Raw genomic sequence first — 27,215 nt, 5'->3', positions numbered from 1 at the left:
TTTTCCTTTTTGCCAAGAAAAAATAACGTTAATGCTACCATTAAAACGCCTGACGGCCGGATGTCTGGCTCCACTCACTGTTGCATGCGCCGCTCCGCTAGCCTAAAAAAGCAAAATCAACTCCCGCACGTCTATCAATTTGGCTTCGCTCCCGCACGCGGGACTCCGCTCCCCTCCGCATGTGACGCTCGACTGCCAGCCCTACCAGATGCGATGCGCGACTGCCATCTCCTGGTTTCGGCGCGCGGTTGCCTGCGAGTTGCGGCGGTGTGGTTGCCGATCCTGCTAGGCGCACAGCCGCCTGCGAGTCGCGGCGCTCGGCTACGGACCCTTCTAGGCGCGGCGCGAGGCCATTGCCTCCCTGCCCTGTCGCGCAGCCATCGCCGAGCCACTTCCTAGAAGCACCGCGGGGCCGCTGCCTCCCGCGAACTCCACATGCCGACAAGCCTCCATTCTCCCAAGCAGCAAGGAGATATTTGCACTAAAACAACATGTTGCAAGCGTCTATTTCAAATGTTTCAAATGTATGTTGCAAGTGTTTCAGGATGTAGCAAAAATAGATCGGGATCACATGTTGCAATGGTTGTACATGTATGTTGCAAGCTCCTGTTCTTAATGTTTCATCTGTTTTTTTCTAACATATGTTGCAAGTGTGTTTATCTGGATGTTGCATATGTTTTCACACATATGATGCAATTTTTTTATCTAGATATTGCGTATGTTTACAATAGTTTCAAGTGTTTTCAGGTGTTTTTGCAAGTGTTTCAGACGCATGTCTCATTTGTTTTCAGACATATGTTGCAATTGTTGCATCTGGATGTTTCAAATCTAATCGAGTGTTGCATCTCCCTCCTCGCTTTTTCTGCTGTCTCACCTAGGTGTCAGGCACGGGAAGGCAGAGGCGGTCCCCACTGGCACGAGTAGGCCTCACATGCTTGCTGGCGAGCGCAACAGGCGAAAAGTGAGCGAGCAGGCGCGGGACAGGGAGCTGCGGCGCGGGGCATCCAAACGGGGGGCTAGCGTCCGGACATCCGGGCGCTAGCCACGCTCAAAAAAAAGAATTTGAGAGTTGTTTTAAGGAGCCTTTTAGATGCAGTTGAACTCTGAATGCTTAACGTCACATCTGCCTTTCAAATGCAGTCACTACTTATTAGCCGCGTCCCCATCATCTGCACAACGTGGATTATGTAACATGACTTCTCTCAGCCGTGGAACATCAGGTGAAGAGGGCAGAATGCAAGCTTTGGCAAGGAATTTGGAAAATTAATCCGAATTCATCGCTATCCATATAAGTCGAGCACAGCATTGTCATTTGTCGGTACTATCTGTTGAGCACTCCCTCACAACAGCATCTGAATCACGACCAAAATGCACTCGATGGCATTGGAACATTGGAAGAGAACGCACAGCCTAGTGCATGGTGCTAGATATATATTCTATGTACAATGGACAATGCCATACACTCTGCAACTCAGATATGAAAAAGAAGATTGCCGTAATGGCAATATTTTTATAGTATAAAACTACAAACAAAGCGTGTGCATATGTTTTGTTAGGCTCCAGTTATCACATCTTCCTTAGGTTGTCAAGCCGCGCCTGCAGGTCGTCATCTATGCCACCATCTGGCCCACCTGCAGCTTCAGCTTGTGCAGGAACTTTCCCCGCTGCGACGGGCTTAGCAACTGCAGTCGCAGGAGCCTTGACAAGCTGGGTATAGAGAAGAATCAACATTGCACATCAGTATTATCCATCTGCAAGGCAGCGTATTCTACATCAGGATCAACAGAAGAACGTGGCGATGTTTTTACCTCTGAGTTGACATCAATGCCAATTTCGTCAAGGACTTGGTTGACAAGCTCCTCTGTTTCTTCCTCCTCCTCGTCACCATCCAAGGCATCATCAATGGCATCGTTCATCACTTCACTAACCATCTCCATCTTCTCATTTTGCATCTCAAACTCCCGCATTATCTTCTGAAGGGCAGGCAGGTTCATCTGTCTGTTCATTTGTCCCATGGCTTTTGTCACACCCTTCATGGCTTCACCCATTGCTTGTGTTGATTTCAGAGTCTACAAAATTGGGCACCAGTCAATACAAGATTTTAAAGAGGACTCTCATGCATAACAGGAACATCTGAATTTTTTACAGTACAGTGAACCTTGCTAGGAAAGATTGAGCCAACTAAGATTGTAATCATTCATCACAATTCGCACACAGTTATCTGACTATCTCAAAATAAACATAATTCTTAAAGTTGAGTTACCTGAATACGAAGAGATACACCTTGTAGTTGGGACTTGAGGGCATAAAATTTTGTGATTTGGTGTCTTGTGCGGATAAGGTCCTTAGCCATAATTTTCACAGCTCCCTGCGAACAATTTACAGCATATCAAAATATAATACATGAGCATGTAAAGCAATTACAACCAAAAAAAAATAGCACGTTCTTTTCAACATGTAAAGTTTTGAAAAAGTTCAAATCTAATTTACTACATATAATACATTTATACATGTTCAAACCTAAACTAAGAGCAATTGCAGCCAAAAAACAGAGCATATCATACATCCATTGAACAAAAACCACAAGGTTCTGAACAAACCAAATCAGCCAGCTTATCCTATCAGGAGGTATAACCAACTGCCTTTACACTGAACTAGACAGTTTGAGCATGATTGAATTCGTGCCAAAAATCGCACATTAAGATGCCTTAATAAGCCCCCAACACACCAACCATCAGATACAATACAATGCCATATTTCCTCAAATTTCCAGAAGTTGGTCAGAGCAATACTAAAAACATTTAAGCAGAAACACAAGATACAACCCTGGCAATAGGCTACCCAGTGAAGAATGATATTCGTATGACCTTACTTATTGCATTATTAATATATGACTGGGCATGTCCTTATTAAACTTAAAGCTTCCAAGTTGGAGCTGAACCATTCCCAAAGAAAATGCCACCAAATCGGATCAAACAAGAGAGAAGGTGCTTCGACTTTATTTCTTCGCACATACCATCTGTCCCTGCTTGGCCACCTTCTTGATCTCGTTGATGAGCTTCTTCTCCTGGGTCTGCAGGCCCTGCCTCTCCCTCTCAATCTCCCTGATGGACTTGTCCAGCATCCGCTTGTTCTCCCGCAGCAGCTCTGTTGTTAACCAACCGAGGAAATGTAAACGGACATCCTGACACGCAAGTCGTTCGCGAAAAAAAAAAGAGAGAATAAACGGACATCCTGAGGATTAAATTAAACCAGCAGCAGGACAGGACATGCCCAATGTGAATGGGAAATAGCAGCAATACAGCAGGGTTATTGACTACTCTATGTTGTTTCTTAAGCGAGACAACTGGGCAGAACTTACACTGCACGGTTGATTTGAACTTTTCAGAACATCAGTCAGTAGCAGGGCCATGGGGGGACAAAGCAATAACTTTGCATGGATAATAATAAAACTGGGAAAAGTAAACTACAGTAATATGATTGCGACAATTCCGGGAATAACAGGGGTGGAGAAGCCCCAACGAGATCAGCAGCAGTATATGTAATTTCTCCATCGGGGAAACCGAGAAAGGCGAGGAATTTCTCGATCGGGGACCAAGAGCGACAACAAAGACGCCCAATTTCTCCGGGGGCTGCCCACCGGCAGGAGGGGAGGATCGGGGAGTGACTGGAATCGAACGAATAGCAAGCTAGAACAAGGAGAAGAGGCGGGGAGAGGTACCGGCTGGGGTCTTCTTCTTGCCGAAGATGAAGCTCATGGCGGCGGGCGGGCGGGGGAGCAAGACGACGACTGGTTCCCTCAGATCCGGGCGGCGGCTGCGATTCGGGGACGGCGAGCCGCTGAAGAATCCTTCCTCCCTCGTCTGCGCTGCGCGTGAGATTGGGGATTGCGGGGTCTCTTTTGGGGATGGATGGGGGTTTGATTCGTTGCGAAGGAAGGAAAGAAAAAGCTTTTGCTGCTGTTGGGTTCGTTTTTGCCGTATATAAACGCGGTTTGCCCAGCGGCAGCCGCGACGCGTTCCCTGGGGATTGCGACCTGATGATGCTCCTCTCCCGCCCTCCTGGTCAACGCATATTTTTCCACCAAAAAATATATAGCCTCTGAATCATGGCATCTATTTTTAATTTAGCCTCTATTTTTCCACCCCAAAAAAAATGGGAGATGCTGGAGTCTCTCGAGTGAATACAACCTCCTGTGGCTATTGGCTAAACAGTGAGTAAGTAAAACATTTAGCCATTGGATTTTTTTATTTAAATTTTTTAAGAGAAAAAAAGAGGGATTTTTTTATTTTTTGAGCAGAACGAGTGGACTTGGTAGGCATCTGGACTGAGAAATGTTTCCGACGATGCGGTAAACGGGCCAGCCCACGTAAATGTGGAGGACTCACGTGGTTTTCTACTTGGGCCGGGAAGCCAACAACTTCAAAGCCAGCCCAGACGGTGTCAGTCAAGAGTCAACTACGTGAACACGTACTGGCTGTGTGTACTGATCTTCACGATCTCCGAAGAAAAATAGAACAAAACATAAAGGTGGTGCGGCATGTTTTTTTATTTTACATTACTACGATCCAGAGCCGCCATGCTTGGCATAACAAGAGTAGGGAAACTGCATGCTTAAATGAAGTTGTACAAATGATGAGAGGTGTTTATCTGAAAAGTTGTACAAATGATTGGCATGCATATGCATGCATGCGCCCGATCGGCCGGCCATCGCCAATTCGCCATTGCTCCGTCCAGCACTAGCTAGCTATCTAGCTTGCTTAGTTTGTACAACAGAGTCGACGGTTTACTTTCAATCAGCATCAGTAATCTACAAACAAAGTACGGCTTACCCTATATTCGGCTTGTTCGGCTTCTTTTTTCAGCCGGAACAATGTTTTTCTCTCACAACAATTCAGCCAGAACAGTATTTTTCAGCCAGTTTCAACCAAGTTTCAGACCAGTGAACGGGGCCAATGTCACAAAAAGGGTGTATATGGACGGTACACGGTTCCTATATATCTGGAGTTTTGGAAATGTACATGCTATCAATATAAAACAAAATGTTTCAATGATTGAAAAATGCTACGAGTACGTATATCAAAGTATCTAGGTTTGTGCATGTTACTATATAGTAGCATACTAGGATAGAGAAGGAAGAAACATTGTGCAGTCACCAAGCCCAATCTAATGACAGAATTCACACGAGATAATGCTTGATGGGTGAGCAATCAAAGTACGGTTCAAAGGGTCTAAATAAACTATAATAGAACATTCGGTTAGATATCCTTTCTATGTTAATCACCAGAGTCGCATAAAAATCCCCTAATAACTCAAAAACAAGAGGCTAGTACTGATGCTAGCATAGCATGTCACTCAAAGATCGTCCTTGGCTCCGATGTTCACTGTTCGGCAGGTATTAAAGCGGCTGATAAGTCGGCTGAAGCTGTTTTGTTGTGAGAGAAAAATACTGTAGATTCTAGCTGATAAGCCGGCTGATAAGTTCAAGCGAACAGGCCCTGAAGTTTAGCCAGTTTTCCACTTTCGCAAGGCTCAACAGTACCTGCAATTTTTTCAAGTAAACATGAAAAAAAAATAGGTGTGAGCATTCAAAGGATGTTACAAAGCCTCCATTTTATATGATGATTTGTGTACAGAAAATGTACCGTCAGTGCCCCCTGGCCCAAGGGCTTGCCATGGACAAAGACTTGAGGAACAGTGGGCCCGGCCCCAATATGTCAAGTATGTCAGAGTCCTGCAAATGCTTTCCATGGACAAAACTTGAGGAACACTACGCCGGCCAGTTATGTCAAATAAGGCATCCCGAATCTTCGAACCATCGTCTGCACGACAGAGGGTACACATTGTTGCATTACGGCATCATCACAAACTGTCCCAGAATATGCTCAAGGGCAAAAATCAACTTAACAAGTGGAAATTGTTCGATTTGATATAATTGACTGTTTTGGTTTATTATTATGTAATGTAAAAAGGGAATAAACAGATAGGAAGAACAAGGGTGCACGGTGTTTTTTAGCTTAATGAGTTGATGTGGTCTTTGTAGTCTTTTGCGTGTTAGTTGTGGCCAGCGTGGTTGTGAGTTGCTTGGCTGAGGAAGTAGTGTTCGTTAGTCGGCTGTTTGTACCGGCGCTGGTTCTTTGTGTTGCGACTTTGACTTGTAGGTAGTGGTTTTTTTGGTGGTTTGTGGTCAGTTGATGTGTCGGAGTTGTTTCCGGTGAGTTGTTGTATCCCTAGTTGTAGGGGTTTTAGGTCCAGTTTCCCTAAAAAACTGGATAAACTTTTGTTTTATTTTCTTCTTCTAATATAAATCGCGGCAAAGCTTTTACCGTCCTTTCTAAAAAAAAAAGAAGGCGGTCTTCTTGCTGATGTCTGCTGTCCTGTTTCCTCACTGATTTTGCCATTTTGGTAATTATATCGTGGCTTTACTGTTTTATTTACTATATGTATCATGTCTTTCATTTACCATGAAACATCCCTTATAACATTGACTAACTTGAATAGTGCACATGAAACTAACTTGGATGAGAGGCATGGGTCCAAAGAAACAACAATACAGTAGTGCAATCTTATCAGTTAAACGGTAATGCTCTGCCCATTATGTGCATATACTCTCCACTGTCTTCACAGACACACAGAGGAAGGATAAATCGTATATTGGCCTGACGACACTAACCATATTGGCACTGTGGCAGCAGTGAATAATGTTCAGAAGAATTGTGAAATGGAAGAGAAATAAGGCTATGCCATCCTCAAGTTTGCTTATGTTTTCGGTTATCCACATTATATATAAATCAGAGGGCATCAAGAGGTATTTGAATTTGCTTATGGTTCAATATATGTAATTCATCAAGACGTACGTATTTGTGTTTGTTTATATATGGTTCTATGTAATTCACATTATGACTTGAGAGACACTTGAAGACATTTGTGCTTACCTATACGATCCTATATATAGGACATCTCCAAGCAGAATGTCATTTAAGAATACTCCCACATGGACACTTTACCTTTTCTTTTGGGGTTCAATATATTTATTTATTTATATTTTATAGTATCATTGCCTATGCAACTGAAAAACAAATTATTCAATCTAATTGTACAATTGCAAAAACTTGCTGGCTGAAAACACTGCGAAAGATGTATTTCATAACTATACCCTAGCTATTTCAACAAAACTGTGTGACACTTCCACCAGTCGGCCAAAAAAACATGGCTGAAGTAGCTAGGGGGGGGGGGGGGGGGCGCATATATAGAGCAACCACTCTAAAACAGTAAATTAGCGCAATACAAAAATGAGCGTAAAACAAACCTCGCTGATCAAACTCCACGACATATGGCCCTTTCTTCAACTCAAGCTCCCTAATAAACACGTCCTTTGCTCTTTTGCAGTGCCAGTGAAATTTTGTGCTCTCATCATAAGATAAAGAGTTTCTTATGTAGATCAGACATGCATGTAAAATAAGGGCGAGAGGGGTCACATATACGTACGGGCAGTATGACTCGGAGAAGATGACAACGTCGTGGGCGGACACGGTGGACTTGACGAAGGACTTGGACGACGACGATGACGACGCGAGGGCGATGAACGCAGCAGCAACTGCCGCGAGGGCGACCAACGCAGCAGCAGCTGCCGCCGCCACCCCGACCCGCCGGCCGGCGACCATCGTACGTGATACCGCCGCCGCCGGTGAGGTCGAGTCGAGATGGATGCAGGAGTACGTACGGAGACAAGGAGACTTCTTTTAGAGAACCCAAGAACTAACGCACACCGGTAGAGAACAGAGCTTTACTTCCGGTGGGGAACCTCCTCTAGTCCCGGTTCCCCACCCGGGAGCAAGCATCCGGGACTAAAGAGGGTCCTTTAGTCCCGGGTCAGAAACCGGGACTAAAGGGGGACCTTTAGTCCCGGTGGGTAACACCAACCGGGACTAAAGGTGCCTCCTGACATGCCACGATGGCCGGCACCCTTTAGTCCCGGTTGGTAATACGAACCGGGACTAAATGTTTTTTTCTTTTTTTTTTCTTTTCATTTTTTTGTTTTCTTTTCAAAATAGGTTTTCGAAGTCGTATTGTACGCTGCTAATTATACATTTATACGCGCGTATAGTATGTTTCGGTTCAAGCACAATGAACGTATTAAATTACACAATTCAAGCATAGAAATATATATATATATATATATATATATATATATATATATATATATATATATATGCATGCATGCATCATATATATATTTACATGCATGCATGCATATGTGTATTTTACATTATATTATTTTATGTGCATATATTACAAAAGATTGCATTACAGTTGTTGTGATATAACAAGTTTCTTCTCATCCTCTAACTTGGCTTCAATGGCAGTGTTGGGTCGAAGTAGAACTCGCCCTTGGAATCGATGACCTGCTCACTAAAGGTTCCTGCCACCTCTGTCTGGCGCAGAAGCCGTTGGGAGGGACCTTTAGTCCCGGTTAGAGCCACCAACCGGGACTAAAGGTATCTCTAGTCCCGGGCGCAAAAAATGCCGGGACTAGAGCCCATTTCGACCGGGGATCAAAGGTCTGTTCTCTACTAGTGGCGCTGGCCGGTTCTGAGTTTTGACTAGGTGTGGTGTGGCTCCCGTATATAAGTAGGAAAGTTGTTTCAATCTAAACGGGTTGGTAGGATTCTGAACCGGGTAGCATAGCCGAGGCTCTAAACGATATCGACTTTCGTGCAAATCCCTTCCTGTACGTGTGCGTCCAAACTCCGAGGTTTTCGAGTCTGATGATCATAAACCTTCTTCATTCATATGCTTTGACTCTGATATCGATCTCCACCAGGCGTCGAAACTCTGATCCATCGGAGTCTGATACGAGTACGAGTACCCAGAAAACAATACGAAATCCATCAGCAATCGCCCCGGCCGGCACCACGAGCCCAGCCCCACCAGCACGATCTGAATCGCATTGGCCCAAGCACCATCTGCATGCCACCCCCCCCCCCCCCATCTCTCTCTCTCATTTTTTTTCCTGAACGTGCACGTGCGCCATGCACACGGGCGGGGGGGGGGGGGGGGGGGGGGGGTGCGCCTTGTCTTGTGGGTGCAGGGATATCGTCTATGAAATGTGGGTGCAAATATGGTGAAAATTTGAGTCTTTCCAATGTCTTTTTAATTTTGCGTGGGTGTAGCCGCACCCACAACGAGCAACATGGCTCCGCCCATGGCCATGCACGTGTCTATAATAAAGTTTTTGTTGTATAAGGAGGAACAAGAAGAAAATCTTCTAGTTGCAACTTATAGCGAGTTTACTTTGATCTTTGTGAGTTTGTTGAAACTAAAGTTTGCTCTCTCTTTTTTACTGTAATATTTAGTTACAACTTACAATGAGTTTACCTTTGATTATTGAGTTTGTAGAAACTGAAATTTCCTCTCTTTTTAACTGTAATAATATGTCTTACTTGAGTTACAGTATTTGATGTCGAGCTGCAGGCTAACACGTCATTTGGACACACCTAGACCTATTGGCGATTCTGGATATTCAGGTTTAGAATCACATGATCAAGAAATATCTGGCTAGACGCTGTAAAAAGTTTGCTTTTTCTTCTTGTGGAAGGTTACACAGTTCTGCCGTCAAAATAAAAACACAGGTTCAGTTAAAAAAAAAAACATAAAAACACAGGTACTTCGAGTTTTTTAGTGTGTAGAGAACTGCAACCTAAGCCAAGCAGATTATCATTAGGAAACTCATCACACAAAAGCAGGTGAAGGAAGTTCATGATTCTTGTATATTTTGATTGTGTACAATTGTTACCGTGGATAATTTGAAAAACGTTAGTAAAAAAGACGTTTCTAACATTTTTCAAATGATCTTTAGTAAGAATTGTACCATGGTAAAACAGACGTTTTGGCCCTTCATTAGCGCCTGCCCAACCCCCACCGCCCCCACCGCCGCTGACGACCACCGTGATGGATCATCTCCCTTCTAGTGTTGATGATGATCTTCACTGTGGCATCAATGGGATCCGGTCCTTCTTTGCTTTGTGGTCTTGGTGTTGTTGTCTTCAACCAGGTTCTCTCTCCATCTCCTTCCCTCCCCACCGTCCTTCCTTCATGGAAAACTTAGAGGAGTTGAAGAGAAAGTTGAATTTTTATCATGGGAAGAAAGTTTCATAAAAAATTCTTCAACTTTTTGGATCTTCTGTTCATCACCCCTTTGATTCGCCTGCTGGCTCTTTCTTTCTCCTGATTACTTTTCGCCGCTATACCTTTCATTTGACGGAAGATTCTGTGGCTTGGGTCTTGGCTTCATGTCTTGGTCGATCTCCCTTTGGTTTTCATGTTCAATATCAAAGTGATCGACGTTTCAGGATTTCAGTGGCCAACAATTCTGTTGGTTTTCATATATATAATCTTTGACATTCCATTGGTGATCATTTTGATGTCTATTTTCATCTTTGGCATGATGCTTCCACTCATTAGGAGCGTGAGAAACGCCTCTAGGAGAAGGAACAAGCAGAATGGACAAAGGTTCTTTCAAAATGACAGAAACGTGAATGGCGCCGGATCTAGCCAGGCTGGGAGGCGGGCTCATGCCAGTGAGGGCTAGCAGGCATGGGCTGTGCCGGCTGACGGCCTGTCCCTGGCCAGGCTAGGGTGATGACCTCGTGTCAGCGGGGGCTGGCGGCCAGGGCCATGCCTAGCGGCCACGGCTGCCGGGGCCAGGCCGGCTGTCGGCCAGACCGGGCCGGCTGCGGCTACCGATGGCTGGATCTGCTCGGACCGTGCCTGGGGCTTTCTGCAGCCTCCCTCTGCGGGGCTCTAGAAGGTCACAAAAGGTGGGTTGTTTGAGGCTAGGGCGAAAGCCCAGACGGCGACGTCTGCGGACACCACTTCCTCCTTGGAGGCATCCTCTTCGTTCCTCTTCTCCTTCCTTGTTGGTGCGGTCGCTTGCTAGTGCGCGCCTCCCACCGTCGCAGGCGAGTCTAAGAACGGCTCTGCGTGGTGTGGCGGCGACTGGCACCCCTTCTACGTCCACTCGTGGACGCTTGCCGGTGTGCGCCTCCCACCTCGCGGGCGAGTCCGAGAACGGCTCCACATGGTGTGGCGGCGGCTAGCAACCCCCCACCTCTCCGTCAAGGAATGCACGCTTACCCGTGCGTGTCTCCCACCATCGCGAGCGTGTTTGGCACTGGCTTAACACGGTGTGGCGGCAGCCGGCACCCCCCTCCTTCGTCCAGGCATGGACGCTTGCCGGTGCGCACCTCCCACCATCGCGGGCGAGTCCAGGAATGGCTCCAAGCGGTGTGGCGGCGGCCAGCACCCCCTCCTTCATCCAGGCGTGGACGCTTGCCGGTGCGCGCCTCCCACCATCACAGGCGAGTCCAGGAACAGCTCCGCACGGTGTGGCGGCGGTGTAGGGTCGAGATGGCGACTAGAGGGGGGTAAATAGTCGTTTCTAAATTTAATCGCGTCGGCTAACCGAAACAAGTGTGAAATTAAAACTATAGGTCTAGCCAAGACTACACCCCTCTATCTATGTTCTCTAGCACCTTGCAAAGATCCTAATTAAGCAACAAAGGTGCCGCGGTAGCTTGAGCTCACCTAACCAATTCTAGGAGCAATGTCACACAAACATATGCCACTAGTATTTGAAGCAATGAGGGAGCTCCTACACATGCTAGTAAGCAAAAGCATAAAGCCAACTAAGCTCACTAGCAATGCTCAATAACAAGGCAATCAATGTCAAATTAGAGAGCGTAAATACTTAGCTACACAAACTAAGCAAAGTGACTAACAAGGTTACATAAACCAAATTAGTCACGCAAGGGAGCTACTTCTATGCTACACAAGCAAGAAGGTAACTAGTGAGCTATACAAGCAAACTAATTACAAGAGCAACTACACAAGCACAATATATATGAAAGTAATTACAAGCCTGTGTGACGAGGATGCAAACCAAAGGGAAGAATAAAGTTGACACGGTGATTTTTCTCCCGAGGTTCACGTGCTTGCCAACACGCTAGTCCCCGTTGTGTCGACCGCTCACTTGGTGGTTCGGCAGCTAATTGGCATCACCCGCCAAGCCCGCACGTCGGGCACCGCAAGAACCTACTCCGAAAGTGAGGGCAGCTCAATGACACGCTTTACTAGAGTTGCTCTTCGTGGCTCCCGCGGGACGAGCACAATGCCCCTCACAAAGCTCTTCTCTGGAGCACCGCACAAGCTTCTTGCGGGCTTCGACGAAGACCACCACCAAGCTGTCTAGGAGGTGGCAACCTCCAAGAGTAACAAGCACCACCGGCTTACAACTCGATCACCTAGTGCCACTCAATGCAACCTCACGATGCAATCGCACTAGAATTGCTCTCTCACACAATCGGATGATCACTATCAAGCATATGTGAGATTGAGGGCTCCAAAGCACTCTCAAGCATGGACACAAAGTCCCCCACGGTGCTCAGCCCAAGCCATGGCCGAGACCCCCTTCTATTTATAGCCCCACGGGCTAAAATGGTCGTTACCCCTTCACTGGATGTTTTTCGGGTTGATCGAACGCGCCGGTCATATTGACCGGACGCAGGACCTCAGCGTCCGGTCAATGGATGCTCGCCACGTGTCGCCTCCATTCAACCTCAGTCGCTTGATCTCAACGGTCAAGCGATGACTGGACGCAGCTGCTCAAAGTGAGCGTAGGGCCCCAGCGTCCGATCACTTCCAGTAAGCTTCTAGAGGTGAAAATTCATGACCGGACGCGTCCGGTTGGTCACGATCGGATGCAACATCAGCGTCTGGTCATTTCTCCTCTTCTCTGTGCTGCCATGTCAGTGGGATCGAACGCAGCCACCCAGCATTCGGTCACGAAGTGACCCAGCGTTCGGTCGAAGACCGATGCCTGTTCCTTCACTGCTACCACTGACCGGACGCAGGACCCCAGCGTCCGATCATTGCGTGACCAGCACCTAGTGCACACTGTGAAATCCTATCTTTTCTATACAGGGCGCCGGTGGCACCGTCGGACTGTCCACACTCTACGGGTGGACACTCCGTCGGTGGAGTTTCAAACCTTTCTCGCCTCCGTTCCATTGCCGAGTTGATCCATATCAACTCCAAGTTCATCTCCTTTGTAAATGTGCCAACACCACCAAGTGTACACCACCATGTGTATGTGTGTTAGCATTTTCACAATCACTTTCCAAAGGATTAGCCACTCAACTTGCTACGCCACTCAATCCTAGCGACGATGCAAAGTTAGATCACTCGAGTGGCACTAGATGACCGATATGCAAACAAGTTTGCCCCTCTTGATAGTACGGCCATCTATCCTAAACCCGGTCATCAACTTCTCTACACACCTATGACCGGTGAAATAAAATACCCTAGGTTATACCTTTCCCTTGCGCATTTCATTCCATCTCCTCTAATGTCGATGCAACACATGCACCAACGTGATCAACAATGATATGATCCACTTCATATCATCATGTGATCATATTGGTTCATTGATCTTGACTTCACTTGCTTTTTACCATTGCCTTCGTCCATCGGCGCCAAGTCTTGCTTAAGCTTCACCGCAACGCGGTCCATCGCTCCAAAGCCTTCGACTTGCCCTTCACGCTTGCAACCGGTCCATCAAGCCAAGTCATGTCTTGATCTTCTCCACCTTGATCACATGACTCAATGTCATGTCTCATTTGCAATGAGCTCCTTCATCATCATATGTGTGAGCTTTGCAACATCTCCAAGCCATTTTCACCTTCATGGCATACGTTGCTCATACACATGTACCTGTGGACTAATCACCTGTGTATATCACATAAACACAATTAGTCCACCTAGGTTGTCACTCAATTACTAAAACCACACAAGGACCTTTCAGGCGGCCGGCACCCTCCCTCCTCCGTCCAGGCGTGAACGCTTGCCGGTGCGCACCTCCCACCATCACGGGCGAGTCCGGGGGCGGCACCGCGTGGTGCGGCGGCGGCCGGCACCCCCCCTCTGTCCAGGTGTGGACGCTTGCCGGTGTGCGCCTCACACCATCACAGGCGAGTCTGGGAGCGGCTCTGCATGGTGTGGCGGCGGCCGGCACCCCCCTTCTCTTTGTCCAAGCGCATGTGCTTGCTAGTGCGCGCCTCCCACCATCGCGGGCGAGTCCGGGAACGGCTGCACGCGGTGTGGCGATGGCTGGCACACCCGCCCTACATCCAGGCGCGGAAGCTTGCCAGTGTGCGCCCCCCATCGACGCGCGCAACTCTGAGAATGGCTCCGCGCGGTGTGGCGGCAACCGGATCCCCCCTCGGTTGCGATGCAGCTACCTTCGGCATAAGGCTCCGGTGAAAACCTTGCCAAGCTCCTGCTAGGCTGATGGTGATTACATTTCGACGTCATTCACCTCGTTGGAGGCATCGTCGAAGAACTCTTTTACCTTTTTGTGGTAGTCTTTGCATTTCACCAGTAGATTTGAGGTTTTCGTCACTCTTTGACCTGGTGCTGAGGGGTTTTGTTGTTGTTTTTTTCCTACTAAACGATGTAAATCATAAAACGAGCCGTTTTGGGGTTATATCAATATATATTCAGGTGGGGAGCAGCAAACCCCCCCCCCCCCCCCCCCCCCCCCCCCGTTGGGGAAAAAAGTCTGTTTTACTCCAAATCCAGTTTCGTCACCCAAGAGATTTCACTCGACATTGAAGCAGACCAGTCCCTTTTTTATCTGTCTTTTGGTCAATTCAATTTTCAGGTGCATAAATAGAATTTGCAGAGTTTGCAAGATCAACCTCTTAGTTTCACTGGTAGAAATCGACGGTCAAATTCTGATTCGTTCTATTTTGCCTACAAGCGTGGATCAAGTCCAAATTTTGGGCGGTAATTTGGAGCTCCATCGTTGTGGGAAGTGTCTGGGTTTGGGCCACTCCTTTTCCAACTGTGGCCGAAAAGGTCGCTGCAAATCCTTCTCAATTATGGACACAAGGCCGGTTGGTGTCTTACTAAACAAAGCCCAAGATTTTTTGGAGGCCCAAGTCTTTGCGTCCTTTCACTCGAGATGATCGTGATAACTCAGAGTTGAATCTGAGTCCACATTTGCTTCTGAATGGTGTTGAAATTGTTGTGGAGGAACATGATCGTGGAATTAATCTACGTGTCTGCCCGTTCAGGATAACTTGTTGGATTATGTGTCTAGCTTCTCCTCTGCATTCCAGACCAAAGAGTTCATTACACAGGCTATAAGCTCATTTTGTTCGGTTGTCACCTGAGCCAACAACAATCAGTTTAAATCTATAGTTTTGGTTCGTTTGCTCAGTCATTCATATGAGCAAAATTCCAAGAAGCATTATTGTTTATCAAGGTTCTCTGTTTGGAGGTGCTGGTAACTGCTGGAGTGTACCGGTATTTGTGTTCAATTCAGAGTTTAATGATGCACAGGCAGGTGATGAAGACCGAATTCCTGTTGATGGAAATCCTCACCCTCTCTCAGGTCAGCAAGATCAGCTACATCAGCCGCAGCCAGTTTTTGATAACTTGCAGGATCTGGATGAAATGCAACAGGCTAATATGGATGGGTGTTGGGAACCAATTCATTTGCCTGATGCGGCAGCAACAGCTAATCTAAATGGTGTCTGGCAAGCTTGGCCAGAGCAGCAGTGCATACCAGTACCGCAAGCAGAACTTCAGCAAGTAGAGGAGTCGGCAAACAATTTGGTTCAAGAGGCAATGCTCTAGCACCCTGACCATCCTCAATTCTCTATGTCACTCAGCCCTGGAACAAGGGAGTTCTTTAGTGCTAAAGGCCCACCAATAACCCCAGAGCAGAGCTGCCTTTAGCCAATCTTTCAGAAGTTGCACCATGATTCAAGTCTGGACAACAGCAATGATTCCTCTGTTAGAAGAATGGCCAAGATTATTGTGTTGCACCAGTGTGTTGGGCCTTCTCCTTCTATCTGGATGCTCATCACTGAAATTTCTGAGTTACCAGATCCGGCCCATCACCAGCTACATGGCCCATCACAAGTGTGATAGTATTTATTATTACTAACCTCATACCCAGCCCACAACCCAGTAAGCATGCCATGTGGCCGTTCTGCCCCCCAAGCGCATGCATGATTTCAGCTGCATGTATGTATGCCTGGTCCGCCCACTCACGCTCACAATGTGGGGCCCACCTGTCTGGAATTCGGCATGTCCATCGTCTTAAGCAGTTAACAACAAACACTTTCATATCTTGAGATACCAACATTATTGCTGACGGGTCACCTAACTGCATCTGTTCATCTGTCTGCAGATGGCCTGGAAATCTGGAACCGGTCTCCACATCTCATAGGTACATGCTGCACTGCCTTGCCCTTGCAGAGAACATAATTGGAAGCTAACCCACGAGTGAATCTGCTCTATCACTGTAGTAGTATATCATGCATAATCCAGTCCCCTTAATTAATCATCTGATTCAGCTGTCTCCCGTTTTAATGTCCAACCATGCATGCATGTGCAGCTCCACATTGTGCCATCTCATGCTTTACTACTGCTAGCAATCCTAGTGTTGGAATGAAAAGGGCTGCTCAGGTGCCCAGTGGAAATGAAATGAAAAAAGATCATTGATGTGCATATGCACTAATGCACTTATGTAGGTTCATTGTCAATGATGGGCCTGTAGATTAAAAGGCCAGGCCAGCTTTTCAGTTTTAGAGCAAGTATTATAAGCGGCGAAGAGGTGGCGAAATCCGACGTGGAAGAGAGAGAAAGCAGGAGAGAGAAGAAAGCGGGCGACTCGCGAGACGCCGGCAAAAAGCGGGCGAAATGCACTGTGGCTGCCGCTCCCCCACTCCAGTTCTTCCACGTCGCAGCGAAGCATTAAAGATCGGTCACTACCGGACTCCTTGAGTTTGCCGAGTGCCCGAAACACTCGGCAAAAGGCATAAAACTGCCGAGTGTAACACTCGGCGAACAGCACTCGCCAAAAAAAGTGACGGTAAAGCCAACTTTGCCGAGTGTCTTTTATCGGGCACTCGGCAAAGCCTTTGCCGAGTGCCCGATACTCGGCAAAGTTCAAACCGAAAAAAACCCCGAAAAAAATAGGAATTTTTACCCAAAAAAAATAGATTTTTTTTATCGATGGAGGCCCCCACCGGCCAGCGCCCACCCATCTACGACATTTTTCGCGTGAATTTCATGGCTACGCAGCCGACACGATTCGAACCTGAGACCTCCCGCTGTGCACGTACCTCCTCTACCACTACACCACACTCTCACTTGTGTCTAGATTCCGTTTTAGTTCCCAATATATTATACTAAACCGAGTGTAAATTGCATATTTAAGGTCCTAAACGAATTCAAATAAAAAAGTTGTAAACTACAAAGTTTCATAACTTTTCAAGATCTACACTTTTAGTTTAGGAAGTTTTTCCATCCGAGGTCGTTTACAAAATTTGAATTTTAAAATTTTGAAATTCAAACACAGTTTTGCATGACAAGATGTTTTCAAATCAAAAAGTTATAAACTACAAAGTTTCATAACTTTTCGAGATCTACACTTTTAGTTTAGGAAGTTTTTCCATCCGAGGTCGTTTACAAAATTTGAATTTGAAAATTTTGAAATTCAAACACAGTTTTGCATGACAAGATGTTTTCAAATCAAAAAGTTGTAAACTACAAAGTTTCATAACTTTTCGAGATCTACACTTTTAGTTTAGGAAGTTTTTCCATCCGAGGTCGTTTACAAAATTTGAATTTTAAAATTTTGAAATTCAAACACAGTTTTGCATGACAAGACGTTTTCAAATCAAAAAGTTGTAAACTACAAAGTTTCATAACTTTTCGAGATCTACACTTTTAGTTTAGGAAGTTTTTCCATCCGAGGTCGTTTACAAAATTTGAATTTGAAAATTTTGAAATTCAAACACAGTTTTGCATGACAAGATGTTTTCAAATCAAAAAGTTGTCAACTACAATGTTTCATAACTTTTCGAGATCTACAAAGTTTATTTTGGTTGTTTGATCATCTGTTCATCCAACATGGTCGTTCTAACATTGTTCACAAATCTTATATATATCTCTTGTAGTTTCATAAACTACAAGAGAGATATGTTAGATTTGTGAACAAATTTATTTTCACTTTGTCGTATGAAGAAAAGACCAAAACAAACATTGTACATCTTGATGAGTTATACAACTTTGTAGTTGAAAACTTTTTCATTTGAATTAATTTACTGCTTCAAAATGTGCTTTGAAATTTTTTTTGCCGAGTGTAAAAAAAATAACACTCGGCAAAAAAACACTCGGCAAAGAGCTTCTTTGCCGAGTGTTAAAAAAAACACTCGGCAAATAACCTCTTTGCCGAGTGTAAAAAAAACACTCGGCAAAGGCGTCTTTGCCGAGTGCCCGAAAAAGAACACTCGGCAAAGCACCTGACACTCGGCAACTTAGACGTTTCCGATAGTGGGTGGGGTCCGCCACCGCTGCCCGGCAGCTCGGGTGACCTAGAGCTTCTTGCAGCCGGCCTAGCCTTGCTCTTCTCATGGCCTGTTTGTGTACCCTCGTGCTCTGTTGCATCACTGTATGTCAGCCTGTCCATCCCTCCCCTCTGGTGACATATAAAATGAGTATTCCATATCCGCTTGGTCATCGTCATTCAGCTAGCCTCTGAAAAGCTTTATATCTGACACCACCATCTCACTCCAGGAATTCAAGATATATATACATATATATCCATACTGATGATCATACATTTTTCAATTCAACACCCAGCTGATTCCTCATCATGGATGATATTTCCTCTTTTTTAAAGTAAAAAGAATGAAAGAAAAGCAACAGTCAACCAATCTTGTGATGGCGCAACGGCTAATTGAGCACATGTTGAGTGAGTGAGTGGTACATACACTTTAATTAGTAATAAGCTGATCTCTCTAGCTCCAAGTAAATCTTAGAACCATGCTACTTACTACTTGCTAATAAGAAAACATTATGTACAGAGCTAGGCTGGATTACAGAACTCATGCATATCTACAAACTTGCACCTTTTAACACTGAAGGTTGGCATACTGAAAATTGACAAGGACCACAGTGCTGTACAGTCCTACTACACAGTACATACTCTTCTGTCCGTATGCGCGCCTGTACACATCCGCATTTACACGGTTGGTGAGAAGCTGCTGAAGAATGAGCTGAACCATTTGTTTGGTTGCGCAAGCATTTCAATTTTCAGCGTGTGAAGCTAGCTAGGTGCTCCCAAATGGGAGTTTGGGACCAGATAAGGAGATGCCGTGTCCAGTGCCCCTCCTCACCTACAAATCAAACCCACTTCCTGAAATTTTGAAATGGCAATGAATCTTGTGGAAGATTGCTTACTTTAATTAAGGGGTCGGCCAGTGCATGCAATGGATTGAGTCTACTATTAGTAGTAGTCTGGTACTAGTATATGCATGTTAGTGCAATGGATTATGTCTAGTGTTGCATGTGTTTTTAAAGTGTGAAAATCATAGCCCTTGTCTTGAGGTGATTAAAGCTCTAAACCCCTTCGTGGACCATCATTAGTGCACTGAACTGAGACGTGCTGCAATGCAGTTTCAGTTTCAGCCTTTCAGGGTGACTGTAAGTCTGTGACAGCCTTTTTGCAACCTGCATATGAAAAACCAGTGGAATTTCATCAGAAAATGCATGCACAGCCCTTGTCTCGATGTGATTAAAGCACTAAACCCCTTTCAAAAGCTAGATGGAGCACCATTTGTAACGGCAAGGCACGGTCTTTGCAACCTGCAGATGAAAACCAGTGGAATTTCATCGGTCAGTTTATTTGGCGTCGTCAGATCCTTTGGCTGGTGACTGGTGAGAGAATCTTGGACCTCCCAGTTGCAACGATGAAAAATTCAGGCAGGCAAGGTCACCAACATGGCCCAAAAAATATTCAGAGAATCGAGTTGGGTGTTCTAGAATATATAAACTTAGCTCGGATGGATCCATGAGCTCTGAATAGGTCACCTAAGCTAATGCTAATCATCGTGGCCATCAGCATCAGCGTCCGCAATCTAATCAAGACTGCTCCAAATCCAGACACATCCATTTGTTTTTTTTTTATTCAACTGTTTCCTCCTCCTCCTCCTCCTCTCTCTCTCCTCTCTCTCAGTCTCAGACACAATTTTTGCGGGGCTTGTTTAGTTTGCAAATTTTTTGACGAAATGGTAGTGTCCAATCATAGTCTAATTAGGCTTAAAAGATTCGTCTCGTGAATTTCGTCTAAACTGTGTAATTAGTTTTATTTTTTATTTATATTTAATGCTTCATGCATGCGTCCAAAGATTCGATGTGACGAGAAATCTTAAAAATTTTTGCAAAATGAAGTACAACTAAACGATACCTCGGCTTTTGCATAAGCAAACAGCACTCACACTCATCTCTCTCTCTCGGGTCTCACTCAGCACCACCTCCCCCATGTGATGTGAAGCCGCGTCCCCTACTACCTCTCTGCTTCTCTCTCTCTTCTCCGTTGGACGCAGAGCCGTCGCCTTATCACCTCCAATTCACCATACGAGTCAGTCACTGCTACATCTGTTTCGGTGCACTCTGTCCCTCCCTCCATCCCTGCTCTGGTTTGCCTTCTTGGTCCTCTGTCTTCCTCCTCCACTCCTCCCCTGACGCTGCAGCTGCAGGCTTGGCTGCTTGGGTCAACTGTCCGTGCTGTGCTCTCCTTCTTCTTCCTGCTCAGCCTCAGCTCTTTCATTGCTTCATCCCACTGCTGCAGCTCTTCTTAGCAGTCTGTTCTGACTGGTGGTTGTTTCAGTTTCTAACGGTTCTTCCTTCTGACAGCCAGGCATAGGTGGCAAAATCCAGCGCCCTGTAGATTCAGCTCCATTCCCTGCTGGCTGCAACTCCCTGTCAATCTTTCGAGGCCGCAGAGCTTTCAGTTCTTGCTGCTCTGCTTTCTTGCTCTTCCGTTCACCTCCGCATTCCTCCCTTCCTCTGTCTCTAATGGTGGATCCAAGCTAGCTTTTAGTTTTCTTTCTGCCAAACGGAGGAGACGCCACTGGATAAGATAAAGCAAGGAGAGGAGAAATGAGAGCTTTGAGCAGCGTCGGCGTCGGGCTGGCCGTGGTGTCGTCGCTACTCCTGCTGGCGCTCACCACCGAGCTCTACTACATCTTCGTGCACAAGCGCCGGCAGCGGCGGCGCGCCGCGGCCATCTCCGACGCGGCGTCGTCCCCGTCCTCCTCCTCGCGCGAGCTGTTCCAGCTCTTCTGCTTCAAGAAGCCGCCGGCGGCGCTCGCGTCTACCTACGCCGTCCCCAAGCCGGCCTCCGCCGTGGCGGTGGCCGTCGACGGCAGCGGCGGCGACGACGACGACGAGACGGTGGAGGCGCAGCTGATGCGGCTGGGAAGCATCGTAGGGCCCACGCGCCTGCTGTTCACCATCAAGGAGGAGACCCGGGAAGACCTGGAGTCCGAGGACGGAGGGCGGTGCGGCCGGAGCCGCAGCCTCGGCGAGCTGCTGCATTGCGCCGAGACGCCGCCGTTCCTCACGCCCAGGGCCTCGCCGTCGCCCGTGCCCACGGCCGCAATGGACAACTCCTACAACCCGCTGTTCAAGTCCCCCGCGGCCAGCCCGGGCCTGAGCGCTGCCCCGGCGGTGTCGCCGCCGCCCAAGTTCCAGTTCCTCAGGGACGCCGAGGAGAAGCTCTACCGCCGCGCGCTCGCCGAGGAGGAGGCCATGAGAGCGCGGAGGTCGCCGGCGGCCGCTGCTGACGAGGATGGCGGGTACATCACCATCGTGGTGGCCAAGAACAACCGCGTCATCCCCATGCCGTCGTCGTCGCCTTCGCCACCCAACGCCGCGGCCGCCGCCAGCGGCGGCCATCAGTGAGCGCGCGACTGATGAGCAGAGCTGTTCAGATGGACATGAGGTTTTGATGGATTAACGACTTTCTTCATACTCCCTCCCTGTGCATTCTTCAGTGTTCTGCTATTGTAGTAGCTCTTGTGATGTAGTAAAACTTTTTTTTTCTTTTCTTTTTGTTTGGTCTATGGTCTTGTGACCACGCCAAATTTGAACCAGTGATTGGATGTATATAACATCAAACCGATGAGGAATTGACAATTTCAGTTCAGATCAATATGTTTCTCTTCATATTTGTCAGTAAGTACTACTATCCTACATGCCAATTTGCGACCTTGTGAGGTGTTCATTTTTTTTGGTACAAATGTTTGAAGCCAATTTGATGTAGTGCTTCAGTGGAGCTTGTTTGGTATATCTTTTTCCTTGGTGTTTGATTGTACTTGTAGAAATGTATGGAAGGATGTATACAGCTGTTCGTGCACATGATATGAGGATGACTAGTGGATTATGATGTCTGAAAGCCCACACTGACTTGTCTGAAAGTGCAACTTTACACTTTCTGATAATCAATTTGTCAGACGTACATGTCCTAATACATTTCCCTTGCAATTCGTATCAACTTTGCTGATTCAGTCGTTGCTTACAATTCCGGTAGCTTCGCATATCTGAAGCCAAAAACCTTTTAGACTTGAGTTTGTTCAGAGTGCAAATTTTTTCCAAGTCTTCTTCTCAAGTCCCTTTGGGCACACCTTTGTTCAGACCGCCTCTAGAACAAAGAGGGCGAACATGTGTCAAGAAATAAGCAATGCCATCTTTTCAGACCATTGTTGAACCCTTTATGTGATGGTAGCAGGCATTTTTTCAGGCTTGCCTTTCCTCCTGAAGTTCCAAAGCATAGAGCCTTTTTTTATTAATTTCTGCAGTGAAAGCATTCAGAAAAGTTCTTGCCGGGAAAAAAGCTTCAGGAAAAAGGCTCCATATTCCCATTGCTGTCGATGATGCCTTCATGTGCAGTGCAGTTGCACCTCCACGCTTGTGTCCTTTATCCACTTTAGAATTTACCTTAGTATTATTCCCTTCCAACTCTTTAAGTTTCGCCAGTGCAGAGAGCTCAAAAAAAATAAATGAATAAACCTCAATAAACAAATAAGCTCTCTTTGAGTTTTGTGACCAGAGTGCACACGCCAGAAGCCTGCCATCTTTGTTTGTTCCCATGTATTCTTCTCTGATTACATTGCTGTGCACAGTCAAAGTTTATTTGGAGGATTCAGAGAAAAGATTCCTTGACCAATATCAGACACATGCAGTATTCTTTAACCTCACCCAATAGGGTGGTACAAGCTATTTCCATGGAAATGTGATTGCATAGTGGACTAATCAACTAGCAGTGCACATTACAAGGTAACATCAGTGCCCGTCTTCCTGATGGTAGTGGTTGGGGCTATATTCACAATGATCCACAAGTCAGAAACTGTCAAGTCCTGCTTGGAATTTTCAGAAGCGCAAGCATAAATGGACAGATCCAGGCTGCAGCTGTCATTTTGGCGGTTGTTAACCACCTTTTGCCGTCACTTCAGAATGCTTATCTGGAATTAGGCACTTGTAACAACCTTTTCCATTTTTAAAAGCTGAGTAATGACTTCACTCTATCAGTCACGCTGAGCCAGTAGTATTTCAGTCCAGTGTGTGAAGACTAGGAACACACCAGAACACCGTGTCAATGACACAATGATGCATACTACTACTATATGCTACTTCCTCCGTTCCAAATTATAAATCAACAATAATAATAACAACAACAACAAAGCCTTTAAGTCACAAACAAGTTAGGGTAGGCTAAAGTTGAAACCCAGCAGAAGCAATCAAGGTTCAGGCACATGAATAGCTATTTTCCAAGCACTCCTATTTAAGGCTAAGTCTTTGGATATATTCCATCCTTTCAAGTCTCCTTTTATTGCCTCTACCTAAGTCAACTTCGATCTTCTTCTGCCTCTCTTCACGTTACTATCCTAGCTTTGGATTCCACTACGCATCGGTGCCTCTGGAGGTCTCCGTTTGACATGTCCAAACCATCTCAACCGGTGTTGGATAAGCTTTTCTTCAATTTGTGCTACCCCTAATCTATCACGTATATCATCATTCCGAACTCGATCCCTTCTTGTATGACCGCAAATCCAACGCAACATACGTATTTCCGCGACACTTATCTGTTGAACATGTCGTCTTTTCGTATGCCAACATTCTACAACATACAACATAGCAGGTCTAATCGCCGTCCTATAAAACTTGCATTTTAGCTTCTGTGGTACCCTTTTGTCACATAGGACATCAGATGCTTGGCGCCACTTCATCCACCCTGGTTTGATTCTATGGCTAACATCTTCATCAATATCCCCGTCTCTCTGTAGCATTGATCCTAAATATTGAAAGGTATCCTTCCTAGACACTACTTGACCTTCCAAACTAATATCTTCCTCCTCCCTAGTAGTAGTGCCGAAGTCACATCTCATATACTCGGTTTTAGTTCTACCGAGTCTAAAACCTTTGGACTCCAAAGTCTCCTGCCATAACTCCAGTTTCTGATTCACTCCTGTCCGGCTTTCATCAACTAGCACTACATCGTCCGCGAAAAGCATACACCAAGGGATGTCCCCTTGTATGTCCCTTGTGACCTCATCCATCACTAAGGCAAACAGATAAGGGCTCAAAGCTGACCCTTGATGTAGTCCTATCCTAATCGGGAAGTCATCCGTGTCTCCATCACTTGTTCAAACACTAGTCACAACATTATTGTACCTGTCCTTAATGAGCCCGACGTTTTTCGTTGGGACTTTATGTTTGTCCAAAGCCCACCACATAACATTCCTTGGTATTTTATCATAAGCCTTCTCCAAGTCAATAAAAACCATGTGTAGGTCCTTCTTCTTCTCCCTATACCGCTCCATAACTTGTCTTATTAAGAAAATGGCTTCCATGGTTGACCTTCTGGGTATGAAACCAAATTGGTTCATAGAGACCCGCGTTATTGCTCTGAAGCGATGCTCGGTAACTCTCTCTCATAGCTTCATAGTATAGCTCATCAACTTAATTCCCCGGTAACTAGTACAACTTTGAATATCCCCTTTATTCTTGTAGATCGGTATCAATATACTTCTCCTCCACTCATCAGGCATCTTGTTTGATCGAAAAATATAGTTGAACAACTTGGTTAGCCATACTATAGCTATGTCCCTGAGGCATCTCCACACCTCGATTGGGATACCATCCAGTCCCATTGCCTTACCTCCTTTCATCCTTTTCAACGCCGCTCTGACCTCAGATTCTTGAATTCTCCGCACAAAGCGCCTATTGGTGTCATCAAAAGAGTCATCCAACTGAAAGGTTGTGTCCATATTCTCACCATTAAACAATTTGTCAAAATACTCTTGCCATCGCTGTCGGATCTCATCCTCCTTCACCAAGAGATGCTCTCTTTCATCCTTAATGCACTTAACTTGGTTGAAGTCCCTTGTCTTTCTCTCACGAACCCTAGGCATCCTATAAATGTCCTTCATACCTTCCTTCGTACTCAAATGTTGGTAAAGATCCTCGTACGCTCTACCCTTTACCATACTTACAGTTCGCTTTGCAGTCTTCTTTGCCACCTTGTACTTGTAACACCCCGGTGTTACGATCTCGTTTAACACCACGATTCTGGCCTAAGAAAAATTACTGAAATGATTTTTCCGGATTTTAAAACAAAATTTAAAAACCAGCTTTTCGCGTCATCGGTATAAATTTGGAAGGTATATTTTAAAGCGCGGTTTGTGGCGATTTGTTTTGCGTAAAATAAACACATAACGCTTTAATATTTTGTTCCATGGCTTGGTACTAGTATGAGCTATCGCATACGCTATTTTTTTGTTTTTTTTTGTGAGCGGCGGTGCGCCAGGTCCTTTCTCTTTTTCCCCGCTCTATCTCGCGCGCCTGCTTTTCAATGGCCCTTTCCTTGTCTCTTTGCCTGCCTTACGCGGTCTCATCCTCGCCTGTTCTCGACGTCGTCGCGTTGCCGGCCACGTCGCTGTTGTAGTTGACCGCGCGTAGGAGCACCTCTTTGGAGCTGTCCGTGCCAACCGACACGCTCTGCCGGCCACCTTGGGCCAGGCCAAATCCTCCCCGTCCTTCTCTGCTCTGTCTGTCTCTGTCTCCGATTGATTTTCCAAGCCGTGGCCTACTGCCGCTGTTGCCTCGTACGCTGGGTCGCGCGCAGAGCCGAGCCGAGCGCCGTCTGGCCATGCCGTGTCGATGCCTGTGCTGCGCTGTCGATTCCGCGTCGAGTCAACTCATGGAGGCCGAACCTCACGCTGTTCCTCCCTCCCTCTCTTTTTCTGCTGCCGAGGTGGAAGCGCCCCTAGCTCCAGTCCGTCGTCGACCGAGCCCCGCTGCGCTGCTCATCCACGTGTGCACCGGTGCCCTTCTTTTTCCCCACCTCGCGCACGTGAGTTCTGCGGTCCACGCTGGGCCAACTGCCCACAGCGTTGTTCTGCGGTCCACGCTGGGCCAACTGCCCACAGCGTTGTACCTCCCCGCTGCACCAAGCCACTCTCCTTCCACGCACCAGTGCCGCGCGTGGCTTTGCTCGACTCGCTCCCCAGCGCGAGCTCCACTACACTGCCATTCCGATGCGCCTCCTCCGCACGCCATGGCCACACCCACCTTCCAGTTCCCTGCCGCCTCGAGCGTGCCCCTTGGTGCCACGCAGGAGCCGTCATCCCAGTTCCGCACGCCAGCGCCCCGCCGATGCTGGCTCATTCCCGCGAGCGAGCGCGCCCGCGCTCCTCAGGTCCGTGTTGGGGCCTGCTGCTCCGACCATGGCCGTCATGTGCGTGCGCGCGTGAGTTCCCGCGACCCGCGCTGGGCCGCTCCACCTTCGGTTTGCCCTCCCCGCAGCGCCCGCTGGGGCCACGCCGAGCTCGGTCGGGTCCGCCTGCTGCCTGGAGCCGGCGAAACGCCCCCGCCGTGGAGCCGTTTCACCTCCGTCGCCATCGCCTCGGGCCATGTCATCGTCAACCGCATGCACGACCGGCCCCCCTACTACTCATGTGCCGCCTGGTCACCGTCCCTCCGGCAGGAATCGGCCGAAGCTGCCGTCATCTGCTCATGCTCTGCTTGGGAAGAAGACGAGGGGGACTGCGGTGTAAGAAGATGATCTTTCTAGGGTTCTAGGCGTAATGACTGAGACTCACTAGAACAGTGGCGTACAAAATAAATGGAAGCATAGGGATGTACTTTTAAAACTGTCATGCGCGCCGGCCTATTGGGCCACTCGCCCTGCGCCCCACGGCCGTGGCCTGCTCTGCGCGCCACCGCCTGGGCCGGCCTTGGTCCGCTTGCGCCTGGGCCGGTCGGGTGTCACTACCGGCTAGTGCCGCGCCTGGGCC

The 27,215-nt window shown here is 47.0% G+C and overlaps 2 protein-coding genes and 1 pseudogene across 2 annotated transcripts; 1 reads left to right on the top strand and 2 right to left on the bottom strand.

The window, feature by feature from the left end:
- Nucleotides 1–1,391: 1,391 nt before the first annotated feature.
- Nucleotides 1,392–4,010, bottom strand: LOC136485767 (vacuolar protein sorting-associated protein 2 homolog 1-like). Its single transcript, XM_066482608.1, has 5 exons — nt 3,722–4,010; nt 3,017–3,147; nt 2,264–2,368; nt 1,809–2,069; nt 1,392–1,707 (listed from the first exon to the last, which is right to left on the bottom strand). The coding sequence occupies exons 1-5, from the start codon at nt 3,756–3,758 to the stop codon at nt 1,567–1,569; spliced, it is 675 nt and encodes a 224-aa protein (XP_066338705.1). The 5' UTR covers nt 3,759–4,010; the 3' UTR covers nt 1,392–1,566.
- Nucleotides 4,011–5,483: 1,473 nt separating this feature from the next.
- On the bottom strand, nt 5,484–7,664 carry LOC136489708 (glutaredoxin-C8-like; annotated as a pseudogene).
- A 12,737-nt stretch (nt 7,665–20,401) lies between these two features.
- On the top strand, nt 20,402–22,265 carry LOC136485765 (uncharacterized). Its single transcript, XM_066482607.1, has one exon. The coding sequence runs from the start codon at nt 21,019–21,021 to the stop codon at nt 21,820–21,822; it is 804 nt and encodes a 267-aa protein (XP_066338704.1). The 5' UTR covers nt 20,402–21,018; the 3' UTR covers nt 21,823–22,265.
- Nucleotides 22,266–27,215: the final 4,950 nt, after the last annotated feature.

This window comes from Miscanthus floridulus, chromosome 10 (assembly GCF_019320115.1).
Source record: "Miscanthus floridulus cultivar M001 chromosome 10, ASM1932011v1, whole genome shotgun sequence".
Lineage (NCBI taxonomy): Eukaryota > Viridiplantae > Streptophyta > Magnoliopsida > Poales > Poaceae > Miscanthus > Miscanthus floridulus.
Note: the sequence above shows the minus strand (reverse complement) of the source record. Positions and strands in the feature narration are given on the sequence as shown.